We start from the raw sequence: 27,793 nt of genomic DNA, 5'->3' as shown, positions 1-27,793 counted from the left end.
GCTGAGAAGTTGTTTCTCCTGTCTTTTTTTTTTTCTCCTGACCACTCTTAAGTTGTGTTGTGAAACCAAATACTCCGCTTCTACTTCTTCTCTAGTAGAAGCTGCCGTGCACTGTCTGTTTCCACTGCTTTGTTGCTTCTTTGTAGGAATAGCAGTATGGCAGAATGGCTTTGTCTGTTTTCACTTCAGCAGTGTTAAGGAGAAAGGCAGAGGGAAATATTTGAAGCCAGCTGTGTTTCCTGAGGTGAAAGATTTTGGAGTTGTACCATTACTACAGGAAGTAGTAAGTTAAAAAGAAATAGGGATGTGAAGACCTAACAGCTTTAACATGTTTACATAACAGGGCTAGTTTCCCACAAAGATTTCCTCACTAATACAAGCAAATAATTTATGTGATGCACTTGGTACATTCGTGAGATTCATCCTACCTGCTTGTTACCCATCCAGAAGGTAGATGTCTAAAATAGATTAATTGCTCCTGTGCAAGTGCCTGTTTTCCTCTATGGATTGTGTAAGGCACCTTGGAATAGGTACTACTTAGAGAGGGCTAAAGTTAGTAGTTCTAAACCTCACTGTGGGCGTCTGGAATGGGATCATTGTACATATAGATGGCAAAGGAAGAAAGTTGCTCTAATCTCATAGGATGCACAAGTGTGTGCTTATTTCTCATTGCTCTTGGGGGATGGAGGGATGGTCTTCCTCTGAATTGGAACAGAAGTATGGTAATTTTTTGTATTGTTGTTACATTAAACAGAAGATGAGGAAATTTTCAAAAATGCTATTTTATTCCTAAAATTCATGTTTAGAAATGGTCTTACATGGCCTGACTTACAGTCTGAGGAATTTGAACTGTAAATCTGAGCAAAATGTAGCTCATTTTGCAAGTACTGTAACAATGAAAATTGATATAATCCAAGAGGAAAGAAGAAAAAGATTACCAAACAGAAACGAAGAAAAATATGATTGAAGCATTATGGCTGCCCCTTACTGATGAATTGAAATAAGTGCCCTGGTAAGAAATTTGGTGTTGTATTATGTAGAGGGATTGTTTTTACAGAATGTAGTCTATTGTTTAACAAAAAATCTTTTTAACAGGCAAGTTAGCCACCTTAGTGTTATATAAGTCCATACTTACCCATGCTTCATGCTTTCATAAAATGCTGGTTGGCTGTTATACTTAATCATATTTCTGTGTGCTGGATGTTTTTAAATGAATAGCATAACAGGCTCTTTATGTATATATAAAATACGGTGTTTACTATGTAGAGTTGGGCAAATTGTTCTTTTGCACTGGTGTTACCACATTCAAAACAATGTGATAGCACAGCATGTCCCAAAATGTAGGCCATGCATTAAAATTAATTGTATGCAGGTAACTGCAGTCTTAGCTGTAATGTTTTTTGCTATACACTGTAAACTAGTAAAGAATAGGTTATTCTGGCCTAGCGTTAGCACTAGGCGTTGTTGCAGAGTTATTCAGATTTTTGCATTCCAGTCTGTCAAAGCTGGGAGTGTCATCTGGGCAGTGCGAGGAACATTTGGAAATGGCAACAACCTCATATAAATGCTAAATTGCTGCCGGTGCGGTGTCTCCAGTCCCTTTGGGGATCTCCTGCTGAACAGCTTGCACTCAGTTTGGAGGGATTTGCAGCTAGATAGCTCTGTTCTGTGGGGGAAAGTCCTTTTGTCACCCTGCTGCATATGGCATGTTGAGGAAGAGGAGTAAGTTTAAAAAGAAATCTCACAAGAGGAGCAGAAATGGGTGGTAGAACTACAAAATGCTAATCTGCGCGTTTCCTACCGTAAGTAGTGTGTTTCTTTGTTTCTGAAGTTTTCTGGGTAATGAGACCAGTTCTACTTAATCAGGAGCACCACTCTATTACGGTTAATACTGTTGCTATGGTACTGCCAGTTTTCCAAGAAAACAGCTACAGCTTACTATAAATCCGATAGAACCGTACAAAGTCTGTTCCCCAGGACATGCTATTATGGTGGTGGTTGTTCTCCTTGAATGTTGTCCATTTACATGCTGGAATTTCCACCTTCTTCTCCCACTTCCAAAGTTGCTGTTTGCTTCCAAAGTTCTTGTTTTCCAAAGTTTTTGTTTATATATATTTTTATATATACAATACCGAATCACAGAATCACAGAATCACAGAATCACAGAATCAACCAGGTTGGAAGAGCCCTCTGGGATCATCGAGTCCAACCATTGCCCTGACACCACCATGTCAACTAGACCATGGCACTAAGTGCCATGTCCAGTCTTTCCTTAAACCCCTCCAGAGATGGTGACTCCACCACCTCCCTGGGCAGCCCCTTCCAATGTCTAATGACCCTTGCTGAAAAGAAATTCTTCCTAATGCCCAAGCTGAACCTCCCCTGGCGAAGCTTGAGGCTGTGCCCTCTTGTCCTATCGCTTGTTGCCTGGGAGAAGAGGCCAACTCCCACTCCACTCCAACCTCCCTTCAGGTAGTTGTAGACGGTAATAAGGTCACCTCTGAGCCTCTTCTTCTCCAGGCTAAACACCCCCAGCTCCCTCAGCCGTTCCTCGTAGGTCAGACCCTCCAGACCCTTCACCAGCTTGGTCGCCCTCCTCTGGGCTCGCTCCAACACCTCAACATCTTTCTTGAAGTGTGGGGCCCAGAACTGGACACAGTATCCAAGGTGCGGCCTCACCACTGCCAAGTACAGAGGGACGATCACTTCCCTAGACTGGCTGGCTACACTATTCCTAATAGAGGCCAGGATGCCATTGGCCTTCTTGGCCACCTGGGCACACTGCTGGCTCATGTTTAGCCGGCTGTCGATAAGCACCCCCAGGTCTCTTTCCGTCGGGCCGCTTTCTAACCACTCTTCCCCCAGCCTGTAGCGCTGCATGGGGTTGTTGGGGCCGAAGTGTAAGACCCGGCACTTGTTCTTGTTGAACCTCATGCCGTTGGTCTCGGCCCATCTATCTAACCTGTCCAGATCCCTCTGTAGGGCCTTCCTACCCTCCAGCAGATCGACACTGCCACCCAGCTTGGTATCATCTGCAAATTTACTGAGGGTGCACTCAATCCCTACGTCTAGATCATCTATAAAGATATTGAACAGCACCGGCCCCAGAACTGAGCCCTGGGGAACACCGCTAGTGACCGGCCACCAGTTGGACTTTGCCCCATTCACCACTACTCTCTGGGCTCGGCCATCCAGCCAGTTTTTAACCCATTGAAGAGTCCACCCATCCAAGCCCGGGGCAGCCAGTTTGTCTAGGAGGATGCTGTGGGAGACAGTGTCGAATGCCTTACTGAAGTCTAGATAGACTACATCCACAGCCCTGCCCTCATCTACAATACTTATGCTGCACGCATAGTTGACATTCATATCAAATGTAGGGTATATTTTATCGGCTTATTTTCTCTCATTTCAGAAGTAGTGTTTCTGCCATTCCTTTTTTATTCTTCTGATAGAAGAACTCCTCCATGGAGTAATCTGCTCTCCAGTGCTCTTTGGCCATTTTCTTGGGCAGTTTTTGATTACACGTAGTTATCCAACAAGGATTATTTTTCCTAGCTCGTATAAAACCTGAGTTCAAGTACCCTTATTACATGTGCATTTCACTGCATATTCTGCTGACTTAAATTGCAGTCTTATCCAAGCTATTTTTAAAACTGACAACTTGCTGGTTTTCACCGAGTTCATTATTGATGAACTTTTGTGTGGCCTTGTTGTTGGTACAAAACTTTCCCTGTCCTTTAACTCCATCCAGAGGATAATTACTGATGAGTCTTCTTGATGCAAAAATTTCATGGCAAGTTCCAAAAGCAGTACTGTTTAAAACAACTATAAACCACAGATCAAACATAAACAAACTTCTCTTAGATGGTATTTAGTGGTATTAGGTTGGTATTGAAACACTGCTATTAAGTGCTATCAGTTAATGGCCATTTTTTAAACATTAACTTTCAGAGAAGCCCCCTTTGATGTATGTATTCTTTTTTTATCAATGCAGTACAGTCTAGATTGTTCAAAGTTGGTGATTTGCAGGCGTTCTGTCTTTTGGTGTTTGTAAACCAAGAGTCCTGAATCACCCCCACACTCTATAATCTCTGCAGAGGCACTCTCTATCTAAGACAAGCTAATCTGACTACACTCCATGCTTTAAAAAAGCACATCTTAAAACCCCATACCGTAGTTCCTTATGGTCTCTTGATATTTTCAAAGAACATTTATACTTTATAAGTACATTAGTATAGTATAATATAATATAATATAATATATAAATAATAAAATATACATTAAAGAGTTGTAAATCATGATCATCCCAGTATTAACATTTATTCTCTTTTAAAGCAGCAGTTCTAGAATCTGTGTCAGTGGACAGGACAATTCCTGAAAGCACCTCAGCAGCTGATTCCACAGAGCTTTCCCCGTGTAGATCCCCTTCGACACCACGTCATCTCCGCTATCGTCAACCAGGAGGTAAGAACCTGACGTTTCTGGCCTCTATCAGTCACTTTAAAGAGGTAAATACTGTAGCTGTAATCTTTGCAGGATATTAGAACAGAATAATGTTTGAATAATGTGTTTTGCTTGTATTTTCCTTATTTCTCAGGTATTAAAAAAATATCCGTTAGAATGTGAATTATGCCAGTTAATTTGTGTAGAATAACAAGAGACTTGCAAGCATATTGAGACTTTGGTATGATAAAATGTTCTTAAAGGGCTTGAGCAGGATGTGCCCAAGTTCAAGACTAATACTGAATCAATCCTATTCTCACAAAACTCTCAAGACCTTGACAGATTTTTTGCAGCTACTGAGGGGGCTTATTTTTGGGCACCATATGTAATCATGAAATACATAACACCCATTATTCTCTTTGTATAACACTGAACATTTACAGATGGTGTCACATTATTCGTTCCAAAATTTGAATAAACTACTCAATTGAAGAGGAAAAGTGAGAGCTGGAGCTCCTCAAATAGCTCTCACGTGGCTCTTTCTTTGAAATCATTAGCAGAGCTGAGAGCTACGTCCATGAACACTTAAAATGCTGCCATCTCATGCAAGCCAGATTTCTAGGTGGTTATTTCATGGCTGGGATTAAAACAACAAAAGCAGAGCTGAGCCTTCTCAACTGTTAGTAAGTTGCTGAGACACTTTAATTTTTAACCAATAGTAGTCTTCTGTTATTGGGCATGTTTATGGTGAGATGGCAAGATTTGGGAGTTGGAAACTGTGGGGAACAGTGCCGTATTACCTGAGTATGAGTACAGAAGCAATGGTCACAGCACTCCCTTTAGAGAAGGTTTGAGAAGTTGTACAAAACTGTACCCATCCTAGGCAGTGACCTGGGACAATATGTGAATCTAGTTATCAAGAGTTTGGTTAATATTCTTAGTTCTCTAACATCATTTTTGGTTTAGTTTAATTTTCTACACCATTGTTTTTGTAATTTTTTTTTTGTTTTTCTGTTTGGTTACTGCTTGTTCCTCACCTTGGCAGTGTTTTAGACTTTTTTTTCCATGGCGACTTTAATTATACTGATCTGGAAATAAAACTTAAATCACAAACATGATTATAATATTTTTATTTCCCTGAATATAAAGTCCTCTGGCAATAAAAACATAAAATGTTCACAAAGTATAACCATTAGTGAAGATTTTAAGTATTGTTGTTGCTTAACTTGAAAAATATGAGAAGAATGTAGAAGTTGTTAACTTTTCTCTGTCTGTTCTCTTGACAGTGCAAACTGCTGACAACAGCCACTGTTCGGTTTCTCCTGCTTCTGCTTTTGCCATTGCTACAGCTGCAGCGGGGCACGGGAGTCCACCAGGTGAGAGGAATGTGCTGTACAAAAGAGAGACAACAATAAGATACCTAGGTCTCAAAAGGTAGATATTTCTTAAGAACATACTTAGCCTGAATCCTAAATAACCACTGATCTGTTACTTAAATCTGCTGGTGTTCTGAGTCTGGAATCCTGCCCTTTGTGTGGACATCGCAGCACCCATAGTTAATTGGAGCCTTGGCTTCCAGTTATGTGGCCAATATGACAATATTTGTAATGTAACTCATTTAATTGAAAGTGAAATTGACCCGTAAGAATGACTCAAACAGCCTAAGGCAGACTGTTCAGCTGCATCCACCCTGTTGCATTTCCTGCTGTGGCAGTCTGGCAATTTTGGCTGATGAAGCAATTTATGTCACCAAAGAGTAAAATCATCTGTTAGGCTGTTTATATATATATATATACCACCCTGTCCTAGGGAGTTGCCAGCAACCATCATCATGTCTGCTTGAAAGAAGGAAAGGAAAGAATGTATTCAGAAATATCTCTTAGAATAAAACATGAAACCTAACAAATGAGCACTGCATACTGTACCACATTCCTTCCAGAAACTCGTGTGAGCTTTGTGCCTTTGTTTTGTGGACTCTAAGGAGATTGCCAAACTATTCACTGAGATTTTGAACTGTCATGGTATAAACCCATGATAGCTTTTCTTGCTGTCTTAAATCAGAATTATATTTATCACTCCACTTTTCAGTTCATTATCTATTAGTTGAATTCTTGTATTCTGTCCTTAATATTTCTAGACCAGCCTGCTACTGAAAGATTAATATTTTACATGTACGTAATCTGCTAAACATCTAGATCATACCTTTCTTGCTTTTATTTTTTTGTATTCACTTAGAATTTAAGATTATATTTTGAAAACGAGCCTGTTTATGTCCAAAGTTGATATATATAAGAGCAGTTGTACTTAACTAAATTATTGCAAGTGTGTACTGTATATTCCTTGGAAAGTAGCTATGCTGTCTGCTGAGTGGAGGTATTTAGTGCAACTTAAAATACTTGATTTAAATTTTGAATTCGCTTGCTGTCTTGCTGTGTACCCTTTGACATTTCTTCCACTAACTGAGTCCTGTGCTAGGTCATGTTGCAAATAAAAAAGCAACTTTTTTAAAGTCCACAAAACCACCTTCACTTTGCATTGACACACTCACACCCACAGTTCATTTTGATTATGTATGACAAAGCGTAGTCCAACTGTAAATTAACACCTGCCTCTTTTCCACCATAACCGTTGGAATGTTAAGAAATTGCTTTGAAGACCGTGGTCTCAAAATCACTCATGAAATTCTATGCAAGTCAGTTAATCGTCACTATTAATTTCAGTGTGTTTTGTATCCACTGTGTCTAAAGTTGTGATCATTCACTTGATGAGTGAGTAGGCATCATGAGAAAATAATTTCTGGATAAACATGGATCATTGCTCCTATTCCTCTTTGTGTACTTCCTGTGAGCTTCAGATGATCACAGGAGAGTAATGTTCAGTTTTAGGAACTTTATGAACCTGTCACAAATATGTATCTAGTAAATTTTTTTTGAAATGATGAATATTAGGGAGGTTGTAGTGGAGTGGGAGTCGGCCTCTTCTCCCAATCAACCAGCGATAGGACAAGAGGACACAGCCTCAAGCTTCGCCAGGGGAGGTTCAGGTTGGACATTAGGAAGCATTTCTCCTCAGAAAGGGTCATTAGACATTGGAAGGGGCTGCCCAGGGAGGTGGTGGAGTCACCATCTCTGGGTGTGTTTAAGGAAAGACTGGACATGGCACTTAGTGCCATGGTCTAGTTGCCATGGTGGTGTCAGGGCAATGGTTGGACTTGATGATCCCAGAGGTCTCTTCCAACCTGATTGATTCTGTGATTGTGTGAATATCCTCTGCCTTTGGAATTGAGACACTGCCAAGGAATCAGCGACACATTTTGCTTTATGAATGAATTCCAGTATGTTTATAAATTGTTCAAAAAATGCAGTAAGAGTAAAAAATACTGTTTTTTCCCACTAGGACCAATTCAATTAAAAATTACTGCTTTTGTATTGTTCAAAGCACAGATTTGCAATATTTGTAGTACTGAAGTATAAGAGAAAATAAAATCTATAAGTATGCAATCAATTGAAGGAATATCAAAGCATGGGGATGCTGAAAAAGGGAAAAACAACATCCCTAATATTCTTCAGTACTTTTTTGTGTTGCTGTTAAAGCTAGTTCTGCATAAAAGGTCATTCTCCTGGGTGATGTAAAAAACAATAAGAAGGTTCTGCAGCAAATGTGACACGAAAAGTGTGTGGTGGGGAGTCTCAGGAGGCTGAGCTGGAGCAAGGCTGTCCACCTGTAATCAATATGAAAATTCAAGACTACAAATCACAGCTTAGACACCTGAATCACCTCTTCTGTAACTTGATGCAATTAATCATGTTAGAGATGATATTAAAGTTGCAGAGTTATGCAGTTCAAATTTGGGTATTTAAAATAATTGTATTTCCTCCCCATGTGTCTGTTATGATAATTACGTGTTTTTTTAAAATAGCACCTTTTTTTTTCCCAGTGTGCTCCTCTCTTGTTCACTGCGTAGGGTGGACATGGTCCCTCAATGAATCAGGTCTGGGTAGTGACTGAGATTTATGGCTTTTTCTCTTTTTTCAGTTGGTCCTTGGCCTCACTGCTGCTGACATTGTGATGTGTGCCATTTAATATGCTCCTACATGGTACATAAATAGAGTGGCAGGTGAAATTCAGTGTTGATAAATGCTCAGTGATGCACATGAGGAAAACCAGTCTGAGCTGAACACCTGGAAGGATGGGCTCTGTGCTGGACATCGTCGCTCAGGACCGAGATCTGAGGATTACAACAGATAGTTCCATTAAACCATCTTAGTGCTCAGCAGGAGCCAAGAAGTTAAAGGAAACATCAGGAATTATTAGGAAAGGAACAGAGAACAAAGCAGAGAAGACCATTATGCTACCACAGTATAAATCCAGAATTAGCAAGTGTATTGAAGACTATGTACAGTTGTGATACATGCTGTTTGAGGTGAGGGGATGAGAACTAGAGGAGTTTGGCAGTTTGTAATCAAGGATAAGTGGAAGTATGAAATGGCTTCTGTGCATTTCCAGTTTAGAGGAGAGATGTCTCGGAGGGTTGGTGAGAAAGTTCTGCAAAATCATGGATGTCGTAGGGAGAGTTAGTAGGCATTTGTTGCTTTTTTTGATGCAAGAGGTAGGAGGCATCAGGTGAATTTCATGAGGCCAAGGTTCAAAACAAACACAAGTTTGTGGTTCCTTGTGCAATGAATAGAAGGCCTGTGAGATTCTGCTGAGGGACATTGTGAAGCCAAGAGACTTACCCAGGTTCAAAAAGCGGACAGCTACCTGCAAGCGAGAGTCATTAGTAGTTACTAGACCGGCAAACTAGAACAGGTTCAGCAGATGAAATCAGTGGGAGGTTGTGGGAGGGTATTAGGAGGTAGGAGTCGTCTATGTGTCTTCTGTTCTCAGTGTTCCCTGAAGCCTTCTGGCCATTTTGTTTTGTTTTTCCCAGGGTGTGATCTCCTGGCTTTTCTCAAGTTCCCATCTTCCAGTTCTGACTGTTCAGGGATGCATTGAGGCAAGCAGGTTAACAGACTCGTTGGAAAGCCCTATAGCCACACACTCTACCAGAACCAGACATGAAGAATAGTTAATCATACCCTGTGGAGAGTGCTGGCCATAACGTTTTATAGTTGGTGTCACCATGCAATGATAAGTTTATATGCTGATAGGCATGCAAAGCTCTGAACAGCTCTCCCAGGGCATACGATGGCTTTGCTTACCTTATGATAAGCAAGTGGGGGAACGCTGCCTATGTTGGTCTTGTCTGCAGGCTTCATGACCACAAATGGCTTGATGGGAAGCCAAATCTGAAAGAGTTTTCAGTACTTTGGTCTGTGTTAGATACTGGCGCACTTTCCCCTTCGGATGCAGCCTGAGCTCAGGGCATGTTGGCAATGTTTTCATTCTGCTCCATCCCCACTGCATGGGGAACAGTGCTGTGCTTCAGGGACCTTGATAGGGTTTTCAGAGCACCTTCATCTCTTGGGTTCCTTTGTTACCTGGGTGCAGATGAGGTGCCATTGATTTAAATTATTTTACAGATAGCTGCTTTTATGATACCAAGCTGTGCTACTTGTCCTATTGTTTAGTCCATCTGTCTAGTTAAATATTAATCTCTACATATCTTAAACATGTTTTTGTCTATTCTCTTCCAGAAAATTTGCACATTACTCGCTTATTTTAACAGCATGATAAAGATAAATATGAAGTGAAAGTACAGAAAATTAAATAAGGCACCCCAGGTGCAAGGCTCGGTGACTGTGTGAGTGATAATATGCACAGTAGGGATAAATAGTGCATGTTGTGTCTTTTACATGTCTTTTCTCTTTTGAGGGAAGTGAAGAATGGCTGGATGGCTCATGGCTCACTGCAGTTGTGCTCTGTCACCATTAGTAGGTTGCTGCACACCTTCACTCTTTTCCCAACTTATAAAAATAGGATAATAATACTAACACATTCTGTCATGGAAATGGAGAGGCCAAATCATATTTATTCTCCAGTCGTCTACAGCATTCTTTCACGGCAATATAGCTTATTCTTTAGCAAGGGAAGAGAAAGAAGTTATGCAAGCATGCTTCTCCAGAACAGTGAAAGATATCAGTTTTCATGACTGGATGTAAACTAGTGTAAATTCAAATTGTTGATACAGGGACATGTATTCTTTACTTATTCTGAATTACCATCTCCCTTCTCATGACTGTTTGTCATTGCTCCTAGCACTTCTGTTCACCTACGTGCTTCTCAGAGTGGTAGGAAAGCCCTGAGCAGTCACAAACATATGCCTGCTCAGAGGCATCAGTTACGTGAGCTGTTTTTTTTCCCCACTGTTCATATACCTCTAGAGAATTGGTTCTGCTTGTAACACAGAGGTTATCTAGCAGCTCTGCTCTGATGTCTGTCTTACAATATAGAAAAGTTCCTAAAAATATTTTAATGTTAATTCATGTTTCATAGGGATCGAGATTACACAGTGGGTCATGTGTAGGCCTTTCCATTCTGGTAAATAAAGCACAGATTGATTAAGACTGACTACTTATTTTAAAATGCCAAAATTAGCATGAACTAACAAAATTTTTAGTGAGAGCTGCATATCTTATTTTAGGTTTTGACCCCGTGGTGCTATTCTGCAGTCATTGAAACTACTTGCCAGCTCCCAGTGTTAGAATATTTTTGTTTTGTTTGTTCTGGCATAAGCACGAATTGGGGAAATGAACTGACTCAGCTTGTGCCAAACGATACAAGGGAGATTGGATCCTCTGTTCAGGTTCGTGTGTCCGGGTGTCTGTGGTTGTGGGTCTGGTGGTGGCAAGAGGAGGCACTGTAGCTGTACATAGTGTTGCCAGGTGCTTTCGGCACTTAGGCTGAATAATGTGTCTTGGAGATGTACCATGCAAAATAACGAAGGCATACACTCCCAGTGGGATCCCGTTGATCCCTGAAATGGTAAAGCACGTAGAAATATACATTACGCTTTAATCAGATGCGGCATTTTCTCACCGTCTTGCACAGAGATTGATGCGAGTATATAGTTCCCTATTCAAGGATATCAGCTCTACTGTTCAGGGAGTATTTCCCTAATTCTGAACAGAGGAATAATGATTTGGCATTACACCATTATGTTTCCTGAGACAGAAATTCTGGAGTAGGCGGCTGAGTTAGTATGGAATTTGGTAAAGATTAGAATTAAGCGAGGTTAGTAAGGAAAATTATTACTTACTTTTTTCCATTGTGAGAGGGCAGGCAGAGAGAGATTTCCTTGCTATGATGAACATTACATGAAAGGCGAGCAGTATCTGATGGTGATTCTACATTATGTGGATAGCTGGGTAATGCACTCTGTGTTGTGCTGTACTAAATGCTTCAAATTATATCAGTAGTTATGAGCTAACCTTTGGAGAGGTATATATTTCCTTCTGGCTTTGTACATAAGTATCCATGTCTAAAGCAAAACCAGAAAATGAGTGTCTTTTGGTAGTTGATGTTATGATGCCATAAACATTGTTATTAGTAATAGTTACAGTAATTCTGCACTCTAGTAATTTTCTGGGTTGTAACATCTAATTCCCTGTACTGGAAAAGCTTTGTGGAACTTTTTCCTTATGAATGCAGACCTGAAAGAAAAAAATTGTGATGGCAATATCCCATTCAATAATCAAGATGCAAAGACTTTCATTCCTTTGAATCTGCAGCTTCGCCCAGCGGGACTACTCTTCGCGGGAGTCTGTTGGCACAACTGGGTCGCAAGTATCATGGAGACTGTTTCTAAGCGGTTGGAAGCAGATCTTAATTTTAACTGTACTTCTTCCAGCTATGGGTTCACTCATGGAACTTCAAGACTGAATTTGTGGGCATCTGGCATCCTTTCAGAGATACGGGATATCATCAAATCAGTGAAATTGTTTCAGGCATGCTTATCAGTCCTTCTTGGGTTGTGACCCTCCCCAGCCCCTGCTTTCTTTCAGGGATCTAAGATGCTTAGTTCCAAGAAAGAAAAGAGTTGGTGTAGGATTTGTTATCCCTGATCCTTTACACAGGACAACCAAGTTTTTTTACTTGTCATTTTCGTTTGACTGATGGCTCTAGCCAGGAACTGGGACAGTAAGTACTAGTTCCCTCTTGGGAGCACGTTTTAATGAGATTTCCAGACCAATCTGCGCAGATTCAGGGAGGTTTGAGAATCATTGCGATCTGAACACTGAACTTCCTTGGAGTTCCCCATTTTGATTAACAAAACTCCAGGTGGGAAGTTCTCATTGACTTACTCTACAGCTGGCACTGTTCTCTCTCAGAAAAAGTTGTGTGACAAATAACCACTGGTGTAGACCAACCAGCTTTCCTTCCCAGTGGCTGGAGGGTCATCAGGAGTTGCCCAGATGTTGTTACCAAAGTAGAGGTGGCCAGTGCTAACGTTGTGACCAACCCACCGGGCTGGCTGGGGGGCTCGGTGTGTGTGATGTGTGGGGTCAACAGGGCTGATGACTACGCCCCAGCAGAGAGGCAAACTTGCTTTCTGTCCACGCTACGTTTTTAACGCTCCTTCACCAGGCTGATGGTATGAGACATTTGTGTATGTTTTCTCCTGCCAGAGGATATTTTACTGGGAAATCGGTAGCGAAATGAAAATAGAGATTAAAACTAATTTGTTTGGAATCTGCCTTCTGATTCAACAACCCTGAATGTTATTCCTTCCCTCTGAATATTCACCTACTCTGTAGTGCATTTGAACAGACTTCTATTTTTGTTCCTGAGTTAGGAGCCCTTCGAATTTGACAGAATTGTTGCTTAGAGATTTTAGATAACTGGCTAAACATTCACGTTCAAATTGAGTTGAATCTCCTCTTGCAGTTTTCTTAGAGTAATAACTTTGAATTAAAACAATGACTTAAAGATGAAGGTTAGTTTTGTCTCAAGTGATCCCTGCTCTTGGGAATTAAGAGCCAGGGGAAAAGTGTGATTTTTTTTTTCCACTTTAGCAGAAATTCAGGATCCCATTCTTTATGTGTTCCTCTCTCTTAATTTCCTGTTCTAGTTTATTAGAGAAGCTGACTGCTCAGGAAAAAAGTTTTTGCACTGGACATTTCCTGAGTTACAACACTGTGACCTGTGTTTCCTGACCTATTGCACTAAGTCCTGAGCAGCTGTAGGTAAAACTCTCTGTTTCATAGACATGTGCAAGCAAACTGGCACTGAGAGAAAACTTCCTTCATCTAAGAAAGGAGAATAGAACAGTCTCTATTCATGCCCCCCCCAAATGGGTCAGCGCAATCCTACTGCGATTGATTGGATGGGATGTGATAAATATGTATTTTCTGGTGGTTTAGCTAAGCTTCTGTGGCGAGCTCTTAGGTGGTATCTCCCTCTGCTCTCCTCAGCTGAGAAGGAGAGAAGCTGGAATGAAGCTGTGACCACTGCATGCAAGAAATCAGCCCTAGTATGTTGGCGTTGCAAGTAGGGAGTTTGACCAAAAGGTCTGGGTTCATAAAAAGGGCAGGCTTGTTGAGGTTCCCTATTATCTTCCTCACATTTGGTGCACCCAATGATGTGCATGGGATGGGTAGAGAAGTTTTGAGAGGATTTTTGTTTGTTTTTTTTTTTCTTTTTTTTTCTGCTGAGCCTAAGTGTGGCTTGCATAATTAATATTTGTTTATGCTGCTGTTGAGTTGCTTATTTGTGGCCCAGTCATAAATGCTCTGGAAGCTGCTTATGAGATGGACGTTTTGTTCAGATTTGTTGACTGTTATGCATCCTGCCAATTTTTGTTTTGCGTGACAGTCAACTATCCGTTCACAGATGGTCTGAAAAATGATACATTTGGCTCTTTGCAATTATCGCCTCCTTTCCATTTAACCTTTACTCCTATTGTCATAAAAAATATGAATAATTTTGTGAACTACTTCCTTTAGCTTATGTAAAAAGCCTAGACCAACTAAAGGAAAAAATTCCAAAAGCCTTTTTTGCAGTTTTCTGTTTCTAGCTGTACATTGTCATATACTTTATTTTAACCTTTCCTTTGTGGCAGGGCACACTGAGCATTTTAAAGGTCTGAAAGCTTACTTTGAATAGATCTTGAAAAGACTGTGAGCATTATGCAAAACAGATCTGCTATACTCTTCATATTGCTGATAGAGCAGATCGAGAGTATAGACAATGTGTAATTAAAGAATTGAAGAGCTAGAGATCACTTGAAATGCAGAAATACATCAGCAGGTAAAAAATTGCGTATGTGTTCCCTGAAGACTAAGACACATAGCAGGAACACAGGCAAACGCACTTGGCTGACATACAAATTCAAAGAAATACCAACTGCAGTGTTGCCATTCTTGTCATTTTTCATGGAAGATAATTCAAACTTCACTGCAATTTAAAAAAAGTGTCTAAGATGGACTAAAAGAGTCACAAATATAATTGTTAAGGTAGGCTGTTCAAAAAGGCTTTTCTTCTTTGTCAATTGTTCCCTGTAGTTCTTTTATATAAATAAGACATAGGAAAAAATTCTGCTGCCACATTGCACATTTGTCATGATATTCTGCAATCTGTAAACACAACTGGCAACAGCAGCCTTTGAAATTCAGGATCTATTCTTTTCTAGAGATATATCAATAAATAAAGGCAGAAGATTTGGATGTTTTTGCGTAAGACCTCACTAGAAAAATTGGACTAGGAGTTTGCACATGCATGCATAGACATGCACTTCTTGTGTGCAAACAAATACGATTTTGAGGATGTATGTAGGAACACCAAAATTTAGCATGATGACATTAACTCCTTGTTGGCTATCTTCGCTGTTGCTGAAAAAAGAAAAAAATAGCATGTTGTCCAGTGGTAATGGAGTCACTGCTACTTACAGTTGTGGAAAATGCGTCCTACAAAGTGCGGTAGTCTAAAGCCCCAGGTACTCATTCCCTGTGTTGTTACAACATACGTGAACGCTCATGTACACACATGTTGGTTTTTTCTCTCTTTAGTAGAGAAGTGACCAATGGTATTTTCTCTGAACCCATGCATTTATCGCAATATGCCAAAAATAAATATGCAGTCTTGTATTACTGATGAGTTTTAGTAGGAAAAAAAATGCAGACTTTTTGGTGTTTTTTACTTCTGAGATGAGTTACGGATTTTTAATAACAAGTTATGTAACTTGTAACTGCAAGTATGTTTTCAGTGTTTAGTGTTTTTTAAAGATTTTCTACTAAGTTTGAGGCTGATATGGTCTCCTGAGAGGGTATCTCCATTGAAAAAACAGAAATCCCAAGAGTGAGTGCCAGTTATATTTATAGCAGTAACCCTGTTTTTAAGGATTTTTAAAGGACAAATTTTCAAATTTGAACGGTTCTTTGAATTTAAAGGAATATTTTCATTCTTTGTGGCACTTACGTTTTAACCATATAATCTCATAGATTGTTATAATTCTCATAGCAACCTTAATGTTATTATTAGGAGTTAGAATAGTATCTTGATCTGAAGCATATTGTTTAGACACTTACCTTTTTTTCCCATGCCATTAAACTAAAATTATTTCACTGGACTGATATATTTTTAGACTTCTGGATTTAGTTCAAGTTTACAGCATAATCATGACATAACAGCTGTATCTCAATGTTGTGTTCTTTAAATTTCTCTGATTAGAAAAAGCCTTTCTAAAGCAAGTGTCATTTAAAAATAGTTTACCAACCTTTCCCTTAAATATTTTGCAGAAATTAAACCCAGTCACTGTAGCTCTATCTGCGTTACACTATTGTACATCAGCTGGTGCGTGTGAATCCTTGGGATTTGCCTTAATACGACTATAATCCCTTGACTTGATTTGATAGTTAGATTGTATTTGTGGCAGAGGCTTTAGGCAGAAGAATCAAATACATACTTGGAATTATTTCTGACGTGCGTGGTTACAACAGGGAATTTCAGCAGCATATTTCTTGGAACAAAATTATTTCATATGTCCCAAGGACCAGTGAAAGTGAAATTAAAAGCCTGAAATTCATTGGACACTTGATTTCTTCTGCCTTTTAATAGTCGCTTCATCTGATGCTGTATGAGTTTATAAACCCTTTGTGAAACAAACTCAAACCCTGGCATAGTGAACAATTAAATATGCCTCTCTCTTAAACTGAGGTACCCCAAAGATGATGGCTAGACTTGATAGCTCCTACTTTCCAGCCTCAGACTGCTCATATGACCTGCTGCATTATAAATCTGAATGGGCACATTTGATAATGACTAAAAAAAAAAGGGAAAAACTGTATTATTGATCAAATATGCTGTTCTGTGTGCAGTGAGTGGGAGTTCCTCATCTTTATGCTTCTTTTCATCTCATTTAATATGGTCTTCTTTTCCAGCTCTGCCCTTCTTCAGCTGGCTAGTGTATGGCAACCTGGTATCATAATTAAAGAAATGAAAAGGGGAGCAGAATAATTGGCAGTTTAGATTTCTTATCAATATTATGCTACTCGCTCTCTAACACTTTTCTCTGAAAACATGTGAAGCCCAATTATTTGCTTGAGAATGTATGACCAATAAAGACGAGAATCTTTAAGCAGTCATCCAAACTTTTTTAGGTGTGTCAAGGAAAATTTTTTATAACTAGTTTTTTTGTGCTGCATGTATGTTGGGAAGGCTTTTCTTTAGTGCTGCATATATTGGAGAGGCTTTTTCAGTTTTAATCTGTGGATGAAAACTGCTCTGCTCCAAGCCTGGGGTTTGTACTTATTTTTTTATCCGAAAGTAACACTGATGTTTGCCAAGACTAAGCTTTCAGGATTTGAGCCAGGCTGAATCATGAAACTGACCTGCAACTCATGAGCGTATTTGTCAGAAGAAAGAAAAAAATCCACAAGACAGAGAACTTGACACTTTTTTTTTGATTATTTGCCATCTGTCTCATGAACCATGAATGTTCCTCTTCCACCTCCCTGGGACTGTGGGGGATTTGCTGGGACCTCCTCAAAGGCTGGAGTGCAATCTTCTTCTGTGTTAGGTGCTAACACAGCTTCAGTGCATAACTCCAGAGTATTTCAGTGGAACTGACACACAAAATCTTTTTCTAAAATGAAGCTTTTTGCTAAGAAAGACACCAGAAACTTTTTGAAGTCCCTCTTCATGACTTCAAACAGCTTACCCCTGAATCTTGTGAATGGAAATGACTTTTTGTATAGAGAAACCCTCAAAAGTAGATGTATCATCAAAACTTTTGAGAAATTTATTACTGTGGTCAGGAATTGTGTGCTGCTGTATTAATGAAGAAAAATAAAATCCAGAGAATACAGTTACTGTAACTAGACTGAGAGTTTTTGACATCTTATGTGAAATAGAAAAAGCAAATGTGCATGATTTAATTTCTTTAATATATACAGTGCAGAATTTAACATAATACAAATGTTCCTCTTGGGTGAGGTAGTTTTTAAAGAGGAAATAATGTAAATTGCTGATAGAGTCAGGTTTGTTCAGTAGAACAAGAAAAAGCGGGACAGGATTTTGCCACAGGGACTTTTTGAGTAGCTTCTGAGGAGAGGGTCTGTTCTCTGTCTCACACTGACATGTGATGAGATCTTTGAGCGTGGTCCTGAGTGCAGAATTTCCAAAGGTGGAAACACAGACACATCCTGCCTGAAGGCACTGATTGCCTGTGGTTTTCTGCTTTATGAAAGGGATAGATAATGACATCTGCCACTGAAAAGTGCTTTAGACTTTCACATAAGAAGACCTATCTGTGTACAAGGTATTGTCGTAATTTAAATCTCTTTTTGTCTGCAGGTGTTGAGATTTATGTCTATTCAGCCCCTTTTTTTAAAAATCTTTGGTGATAGTGGAAGCTATAAAAATACTAGTTTTGATTATAGTGCACATAAGAAAAACATCTGAAGGTGAAACTGGATTTTGCATAACATAATCTGAAGACAAGTACATGAACAGAGTGCTTAAATTATATTGAAGGAAGTAATTCCCTGAAACTAGCAATGCTGTCAGGTTAACATTGTGTTTGACAGCATGTGGTAAAAGTCCTGCATCACCGTTACGTGAAGAAACTATTTGTGGAAGCAGTATATATTAATCTCAACAGATACTGGGGAAAAACATTACTTGAAAGTAGCACTCACTGAAGGAGCTGCCCACTAAGATGATTAATGATTAGAAATACTGCTGATCTTTCTAATGTGGAAAGATTGCTTCCTTCAGGAGAGAAACAGATATTCAGCATGGAACTTTTCAGGTTATTTCACCATGGGGTCTGGATGTGGGCAGTTCCATCCAAAATCCTAATTAAAACATTGCAAAGGTTGGTGTCCTGCTAGATGGGACCCTTCCCCTCTCACCTCTCCTGGAACCACAGTGAAGATGAACCTAGAAGAAACCATGCCTACTTTCCCGCTGATTTAAGTGTAATATGTATAGATGGCCCCCAAACTGCTCAATGCCAAGGATAACGCACTATGGGAAAGACCACTTCAAAACTGCATCTTTTAAAGATTAATTCCGCAAGCATTTGCTTCTGGATACCAAGCTAGATGAAATTTATCTGATCAGATATGGCTTTTTTGTTGATCTTTCAATCCACCTAGATTTATAGCCTACACGGCTAAGAGTGCCTCCAAGTCCAAGTCATGGACAGGAATGATATTACATTAGGGACTGTATAATCAGTTAAAGCTGTTCCCAGCCCCAAAATAAGTAGGAAAAGTATAAGGGGAATAATAGAGTGGATGCAGCAATGCTAAAAGGTTAACTGGAGACTGTTTGGTAGGGTGCTCTCTGAGATATACCTCAGAGGTGTGATGAAACCCTTGTTCCTTGCAGATTAGTGTCTGACCTGAAGCCTTGGCTCCCAGTTCTCGCCTGTGGGTCAGCACCTTTTCTTCTAGCTGCCTACCAGAGTTAAACAGTGACAAAATATCATACTGCAGACTTTGCATTGTCACTTTGTGCAGGTCCAGTTTCTGCACTGACATACCTGTAGAAGCATTTCTTGTTCTCCTTGTATTCATAAAAAAGTAGGCTGTGCATGTGGATTAGTTGCAGTTGTCATGGTGGCTCAGGGTTTTGTTTGGACTTGTATTAGGAGAGGATTAGTTGGGCAGAAAGAGAGAGGAGGAAGTAAGGAGCAGCGGTAAAGCTGATGTCTTAGAAGGAATTTGCACTATGAAAAGCGCAGGAAACACTGATGGCACCATCAAAGTTCACTGATGCCTGCTTACATAGCTTCTGTAGAGGCTTCATCAGATCTTAGTCTAGTTATCTCCCCTTTGCAGTTTCTGTCCCAAAGTCCATGTGACTTTGAAAGTTAGGAGTAGCAAAAGCATTGCTGGCCAAGGACTTGTTTTTGCATATTTCTGCTTCTGTATTAATGCAGCTGTGTCAATAAGTTTTTATTTTTTTTTCTTAGTGTTTTGTTTAGATTTTTTCTGTCAAAGTTAGAAAAACAGAAAATAACAATGCTTACTGATCTTACTTGTTTGAAGCTAACATTTTTCTGTTTTTTTCTGAGTTTTGCACGATCCTGAAATTAATACCACTCTTCTGTGCAATCTGCATGTTCTTGAGAACCTTTTTTCTCATATATTTTCACCTTTTGGTTAATGAAAAGATCTATTCAGTGACTGTAAGAACTACTGAGATTTCTTTTGCTTTCACTGTCAATATTCAGTAACTGTTCTTCAGGTTAATAATAAACATAATTTTCTTAGTATCAGGAATTTTACAATCCAGCATTTTGAATGGTGGGGTTTTTTTAGCTATTGCTTCACTGACTGGGAGGGAACTGTCACATTAGTTTTGAATAGATTTGCTGGTATCTAAGTATAACTTTACACTTAACGTAATCTTGTGATATATAGATGAATAGAACAAAAACCAGTGGCTATTTTCTACGATTTGAATGAAAAAGTCATGTATATAAATCCACTTAAGCTTATCTAATGAATAGTAGCAGTTATTAAATAACTTTTAATTTGGAGACTAATCTAATTAATCTGTGCCTGATGGGCATCTTAATGATGTGCATGGTAACCATCTCTACCGCATGCTGTCAGTCCTGGCTCCTGCTTCAGTTACAAGTCAGTTTGGGATGGAACCGCTAAGAGCCAGCCATGTGCTAAACACCATTCGACAGGTTCTCACTTTGCAATGTCTTCTGGTTATAGACCTAGAGAAGATGATGCACTTCGCTTCTTCAGATCTCTCCACACCAGTCAATGATGACTTGCACACCTCTGTCTTCATGAGGAGCAGTTGTTCATCTTCATCTCTGTTGTAGTGCAAGTCTCTGGCGTTGCACAGAACACTGTCACCTCATTTTTAATGTGGGACTATAATCAAACTCTTTGTCCTGAATTGCTCTGTGTTCCTTCCATGTCTATGCAGAAGTGTTTGCTTGGAAATACCGTGGTACATTGTAGAAGAGGAACTGCTGGCAGAGGCTTCTTTTGCTGCACAGTACAAGTCCCAGTAGCTTTGTCTGCTCCAGCCTCCGTTGCCTCAGGGAGGTCCAAGGACTCCATGTATTACTCTCCTGCATACCTGGCTCTGGCTTAAGGCCAAACTCTGCTTAGCAGTTGTCAAAGCTACTGAATATGGAGCCTACCTGAGGTCTACTGTTACTCAAAACAAGTCATGAGGGAGAACCTTGAGGTAAAGCCAGACATCCAAATGGAAGGACGCTAAACCAGTATACAGAGAATAGTGGGTATTCTGCTCCGTTCCATTTCCACAAAAAAAGGACATAAACATCATCTTCAAAATCAATCTGCAGATTTAAGTCTTGGACAGCAAGTGTTGCTTGAGGACTTGTGGGTTCTTTTTTGTTTCTATGAAGAACAATAAATTTTAAATGTTGTGTGAAGAAAGAAGTAAACACATCCTGGCGTTCCGAGTTGTTTGGTATTTAAAAACAAGGTCAGAATGGAGTTAATAGATTCCTAGTTTTATTTTGAAAAAAAAAAGTATTTTGCTGATTTAGTTATTTGTTTGAAGTCTTGAACCTGCAGATGTACAATGAATCACCCACTTGGAGTTAAATTCACGTGTGCACCTATGTTCAGCTAAGTTCCTTTGTTACAAAACTGGAGATCTCCGTTTATAGGTTCGAGACATCGACATCATGTACTGCCAATGTGGATCTGAGTGAACATGTTGCTTGTTCTGCACAACAAGCTAGTTACTGCTCAAAAATTGATGAAATTCTGAGGGCCATAGAAGTTTGCTGAAGTGATCTCTGGAGGTTTTCCTTTTTCCTTTCTTGCTCTTTTATTCTTTCTGCAGCTAACTGAAAACTGTCCCCGTAGGCTTCTTTCTGTATTCCTTCCAGCTTAACGAAACTTCTTTTCCGTAATGTTACTTTGATAAAGACTCCACTGCTTCAATATATAATTTTCATTGTGACTTTCATTGCTGCAATTAAGTGGCTAATTGAACAGTTTATAATGTGTATGCCTAATTGCTTCTGCAAGAGGTTAACTGTGAAAGGCATAGAAGATTAACACACGAAGTGTTGCCTAGGTTACCTTTTACTGAGCAAAGCCTCAGAGATTTTGTTTACCTTGCTGTTTATGGGCAATGAAACTCCTGGAGATGTTTAAATATGAAACTTCCTTTGATATTGAATCTTAGATGTCAACTACAGTGTAACATGCCGTAGTTTAAAAAGCTTCCATGAAACATAAGTGTAGAAAATACATTTGGAGTTTGGGGTTCAACTTGCAGTAAAAGATGTAAGACTGCAGTTAAAGTTTTCTTTTCTTGCTTATCTTTTCAAAAATGTAGAGCAGCAATTTGGATTTTTTGGATTGTCTTTAATAAAAATAGAGCAAAACTAATGCTAGCCTTTAAGAATACCTCCAGTGGGTTTCTCACAATAAATAGAAGTTTAATTTGCCTTTGCTATTTATAATAATAGACAGGCTTTCATGCAAAAAAAACAGTAAAGTACTGGTCATGGGGAAGGGTGTTTCGAGTTGTTCCCTGGACTCTGCGCTGAGTGAAATGGAAAACAGCACAGTGTAAGATCAAATCTAACAAAAACTTAGAAAAATATAAACTTCTCAAGTCTATCTTCAGAGTTAAAATTTTTTAAAAAAGGGGGGTTTAATATCATCACTTGATAATAATAAAATAATGTAATCGTTATTTTACTATACTCATGGTATTTATGACACAGCTACAGCAGAATGAGAAAAGGAAGAAGCAATAGTGCAAATGTAGGAAGAACTTTCTTGGTTTTTTTTAAAACCATTTCTCAATAAGTAAATATCACTGACTAAACAAAGTTGTCTTTACAAGATGTGTGGGGAAATTCTGCAGTTGGCAAATCTTTGTTTTCAGGCAGCTGGGGTTGTAAATGGTGTTTTCTGTATACCTTACCATTTTCTTGTCACCCCAGCAGTAAAAAAACAAACAGCTTATTTCAACAGTCTCTGTTGACTAGCAGAGCCTGTGCAGTACTGCTCTTAGGAAGGAATGTTTCTCGAGTTGACCTTCTCCTCCGTGTTTAAACTACTACGCTCCCCTATTTCTTTACCACTTCTGAAATTTACCACTTTCCCTTTTCTAAGTCATACTCACTTTCCTCCTGTAATCCTCTTGATTTAAAGGCCCTGTACACTTCTGGTCTGGTCCTGGTTTTTACTGTTATTTTCTACCATACACCAAGGGAGACCTTGATGTTAATGATGCAGGCAGATATTCTTAATCTTTCTAAAGCTGAATGCTGACACAAGTAGGTGACTGTATTAGTTATGATGGGCAAGGTTGTATTCTAATGGTCTTGCAGAATTTCAGCAGTCTAAATGGTTATATTTGAAAGTCTATAGAGGCGTCTTTCCTTTTATTACACATAAATGTTGTATGAGTTCAGCTTACCAAAGTTATTCATACCATATTTGAGTTTTTGCTGCCTCCATTAACTCCAGTGTGTGTTTTTTCCACACAGGATTTAACAACTCTGAACGCATGTGTGACAAAGAGTTCATAATACGCAGAGCAGCCACGAATCGTGTCCTGAATGTCTTGCGCCACTGGGTCTCCAAGCATTCTCAGGTATTCTCCCGTTGCACTCTTCTCCTCTCCATCTGTAACACGTCCACATTATCCCTACAAAATATTTTTAGGCAGTTCTGCTGTATAGTGTAGCAGAAGTCAAACAGCCTGAAAAGTCAGTGCTGTAAATATAATATGGAAAATCGGCTTGTGAAAACATGGTGTTAAGTGAAGAATCCTTCATCTAGCCTTGCAAAGCTCTCCTGAAAATACCCAGTTACAGCATTATTCCTGGTAGCGTTGTGTGAGTGCTTTACTGTTGCAATGTGTGTTGAAATACATAATGAGCAGGTTGGATTAATCTTTCAGATCTTCAGCGTTCCTGCTACAGGCAGCTTGGTTCAGTTACTTTGACTGAACGGGTTAAAACACTTGTGCTTGCATACAGATATTTATTTATTTGTTCTGAAGCTTATATGGAAGGAGGCACCAGTCTTCTTTGTTGGTCCCTCTACAACTGTGACAGGACTGTGGGTCTGATACGTAATCATAAAACTGTTGGTAGAGGAAGGGGGAAAAAAAAAAAGAAATCTGAGCAGCTAGTAGAATTTCACGGGTAGCCATGTCATTTAAGCCGCCAGGTGAGACAAACGTTGGAAGTTTTTTGGTGTGCATGTAGAAGAGTACCAGGAAAATTATTGAAAGAAACAAAGGAGGGAAGGAGAGAAAGAGGGATGGAGAGAAAGAAGGGAGGAAGGAAAGAAAGAGGGAAGGAAAGAAAAAGAGTGAGAGCACTTTTGGAAGCAGATGAAAGATTTTTGTACGCCTTGGGTAGATGGTACTTGATGGCAGTTATAGACTGCTTTGTCACTACATGCTAATAATCAAGAACACTTTATCTAAAAAGGGTTTATTGCACAGCTAACTGTAGCAATGTCAAACTGTCCTGTGTCAAACTCAGTTCCCTTTTTTCCATGTAATGGGTTTAATTTTCGTAGAGGTTAGGTTTGCTAGAGAATGAAGTCAGTAAGAAGTGTGTAAGTGGGAAAATTGGTTGTGTTTGAAAAGGTGAACAGCCAGAAGAGATTAATGAAACCTCTCTTGGTATCATGGGAAAGATTAAACATTTCGAGTTATTGGAAAAAAACCATGTACACCAAGTTCTCTTTGACTACCTGTTAAATGAAAATCATCGCATGGCAAAATCCTGAGCTGTAACAGGAACAGCAGAAGTCTGTTATTACTGTTCTGTGTTACGGTAGTGTACTGTACATACCTGCTGTGTCCCTGCCACAGTTTGTACTCAGTAACTGCTATGAGTTGAGTTGACCCTCTATACTAATTAAAAGATGGTTAATGGATGTGATTGTGAAAATGTTGAGTCATCAGACTTTTGTCTACATTAACTAATGGCCTACAACTAGGGAGACTGAAATTTAAGTTTCACAGCTGACCGTGTTTGAGTTGTGATGATTCTCTATCATAAACACAAAGTAACTGTGAAGAGTGCAAGCTCTGTCATTGTAGCAGTTTACCAAAAATATACTTTCTCTCCTTAAAAATACATCTTCTCCATTTCCATTTCAAAAGTACCCATGATATGCAGAAATACAAAATTGTCCTGAATACTTCTGCACATATGAATGTTTACAATTAGTATTCTTTTAAAAGTATTAAGAGGACAAAGGTAATGAGCAAAATTTCAACAATGTGCGTTTTCAAAGTGGAAGCTGTTACCTGGACTCCCTAGTCTCCCACTGCCTTCTATTTTTTCTATGGCAAGGGCTGCAGATTTTACTTCTCCAGCTCACTTAATTCAGTATTCCAATATAGAGAATATTTCAAAATGTGAGGGCTTTGGCATAGAAAGTAATGATGACAGAGCATGTAATCAGCTTTTTGTGTTGTTTACTTGTGAGACTATGGAGAGAGAAAGGACAGAAGACCTCAGCAAACCAGAAATGACTGACTAGTTTCTGCCAAAAAAATATGGGACAGGACTGCTTTAAGGAAGGCAAGTGAAGAATTACTGTCTGGCCAAACAGTATGAAATGTTGGCAGTAAAGATGTATAGTCTTGGGAGAGCAGTAGCTCAGAGCCTCACTGTACAATGACAACACAAACTGCAAGCCAGAGAACCCTTAGCCACCAGCGTCTGGTGAAGAAATGCTTATTAGATTTCCAAAATGACAAAACAATGTAGAGTATTAAAATTTTGTGAGATCAACAGACCTGCCAAAAACTTTATTACATTTTAAAGTATTTGCATCATTCTCTGGCCACTTAGTGCATTTGAGACATCCTTCACCTCCAGCAGCAGCCAAGGGCAGGTTTTATTCTCTTTGGAAAAAGAAAAAAGTTAACAAAATAAGTTGATATTCACAAAGAAAAACGTCCAATTCGGTATGCTTTGCTGATACTGTTTTCTCTCCACTTGGCTTTGAATTTGTTTTTGCTGCAAAAACTCCCAGCACCAAACAGGCAATTTCTGTCCTCTGTGGGAGAAGCTTCTCCCACTGTCTGGTAGACTGTTCTTGTGATGTGCCTGAGATCCTTGTGGTCACTGCTAGCCTGCGCCACTATAAAAGTGACCTACTGCACACATTTTTTTCTGCCAAAATGCCGTTTCCTTATTACTAGATGCAAAGAGAAGCAAAGACTTTAGATGGGTGAACTGTGGGGCTTTCTTTAGTTTTCCTTTTAGGATGCAGGATGCTACTACAGACATGCTTAGTGTTGCAGCATGTGAGTAACCCTGCAGAATAACTAACTCTGTTCTGGTGCTCTCTGATCCACCAGTGACAGTCAAGTCTCTACAAGTTATTCATCTGCCTAAATTATTGTACTGATTTATTGTGTTCTAGCGACCAGAGCAGATGAGGTGCTGCCCAGTCACACAGGAGCACGCGGGCTACGTTCAGAAACGTGTGCAATGTAAAGAGACTAATGTGCAACCATCTGTTAAAAGTGCTCTTACATGTATCATCCCACTTAGTTATTCCCTGCCCTCCATTCCTCCCTCTGGATCCCTTTGGCTTGCTTTAGTGTGCTGCTCTCAAGCATGTAATAACACGGGTCAGGGTTAGTGCATGAACCGAGGGATAGAGGAATTATCCAAACAAATGGTTCAAAGCCTTGTGTTTCCTCGCTTTTCTCTAGCAAATCCTTGGCCAGGGTTTGGAAAGTCTTTCCTCTGCTGGGCTATGGAATGAATCAGCTTCCCAAAGTATCTTGCAACTGTGTCAAAACTACAGTAGTGGATGTTTCAGGGTTGATTTTTGTTTAAAGCTTGTGTTTTTTAAAATTCATCTGAGCGTGAACAGTATTTAATACGTAAACTTGTCTGTGGCCAGAAAACAGAATCATTAAAATTGACAATTCAGCCTATTCAGTGAGGATGTGCTTTCATAAAGCAGTTTTGTTATCTTGAAATCTAAACAACTCTTAGAAAAAGGATTCATTATTTTTAAAACTTGGGTCATACACTGTAGGAGCCTCACTTAAATTCCAAGTAAAAATGTAGTGTTAATGCCACATCTGCAGCCCTTTCAGGAGGGCAGAAGGAACTAATTAATGTCCCCAGGAGCTCCCAAGGCACAGATAAAAATTTGGAAGAAAACATCCTCATATAATGTGACACATACTTCTTGTTTTTACCACACTGAGCAAGAGGAATCAAACCTGTATTATTCATCAGCTAAAACCAGCATGGCATGAAAGACGGCTCGTTTAGGTTTTCCAGGTTTTTTTATTTACATTTTTGTTCTTTTCATTCCCTATCCCTCCTCCTTTTTTCCCCACTCTGTCTTTTTCATTCAGCCACCTACAAACCAACAAACATTTCTTCTTGCCCAAAATAACAGCAGAATGTTCATGTTTACATTTTGTTTTTAAAATGTAATTGAGAGGAACAGCGTAGGATTCTCCTGTTGCAAGCAACGAAAACACAAATGACGAGGCAGACAGTCACTGTGAAGACAAGAGCGTTGATGGGAACGGGAAGGGCTCAAGAGGACGAAACTCCCACTGACTCCTGTAGAGATGGAAAAATAGGAAGGGAAAAGGAGGCCAAGAGGAGGAAGTCTTTAGTGATTTTCATGATCCCGATGAGGTCTTACAGCCTCATTTTCTTTGTTTAACAATACTTCCACATCTTTTATCTAAACACTTCATGTTACAAAATCAATTTTTTTCTGCTTCTGTGGCAAGCAGATTGAAGTGGAGCTTGTCCAAGGAGAAAGCTTTTGCATCTGCTGATGAATAAAGAGAAGCTGGCTTCTCCAGACTTCCCAGTTTTGAATGACAGCTGGGTGCTTGTTCCCGTTGGCTTCTTTGAAGATCTCAGCTGGAACGGATTGGCAAATCTCAACTCTCTTACAAACTAGATGGCTGCCAGACAGTGTCA

The 27,793-nt window shown here is 39.5% G+C and overlaps 1 protein-coding gene across 1 annotated transcript in view; it reads left to right on the top strand.

The window, feature by feature from the left end:
* Positions 1–27,793, top strand: part of RASGRF2 (Ras protein specific guanine nucleotide releasing factor 2) — a 128,223-nt gene that overhangs the window by 76,236 nt on the left and 24,194 nt on the right. The window contains exons 16-18 of the mRNA XM_068423619.1: positions 4,339–4,464; positions 5,730–5,819; positions 23,342–23,448. Coding sequence (XP_068279720.1) covers positions 4,339–4,464; positions 5,730–5,819; positions 23,342–23,448 — 323 coding nt within the window. The remainder of the gene's footprint in view (positions 1–4,338; positions 4,465–5,729; positions 5,820–23,341; positions 23,449–27,793) is intronic.

This window comes from Nyctibius grandis, chromosome Z (assembly GCF_013368605.1).
Source record: "Nyctibius grandis isolate bNycGra1 chromosome Z, bNycGra1.pri, whole genome shotgun sequence".
In the NCBI taxonomy this organism is placed as follows: Eukaryota; Metazoa; Chordata; class Aves; order Nyctibiiformes; family Nyctibiidae; genus Nyctibius; species Nyctibius grandis.
The sequence above is the reverse complement of the archived record's forward strand: the minus strand, read 5'-3'. Positions and strand labels throughout refer to the sequence as shown.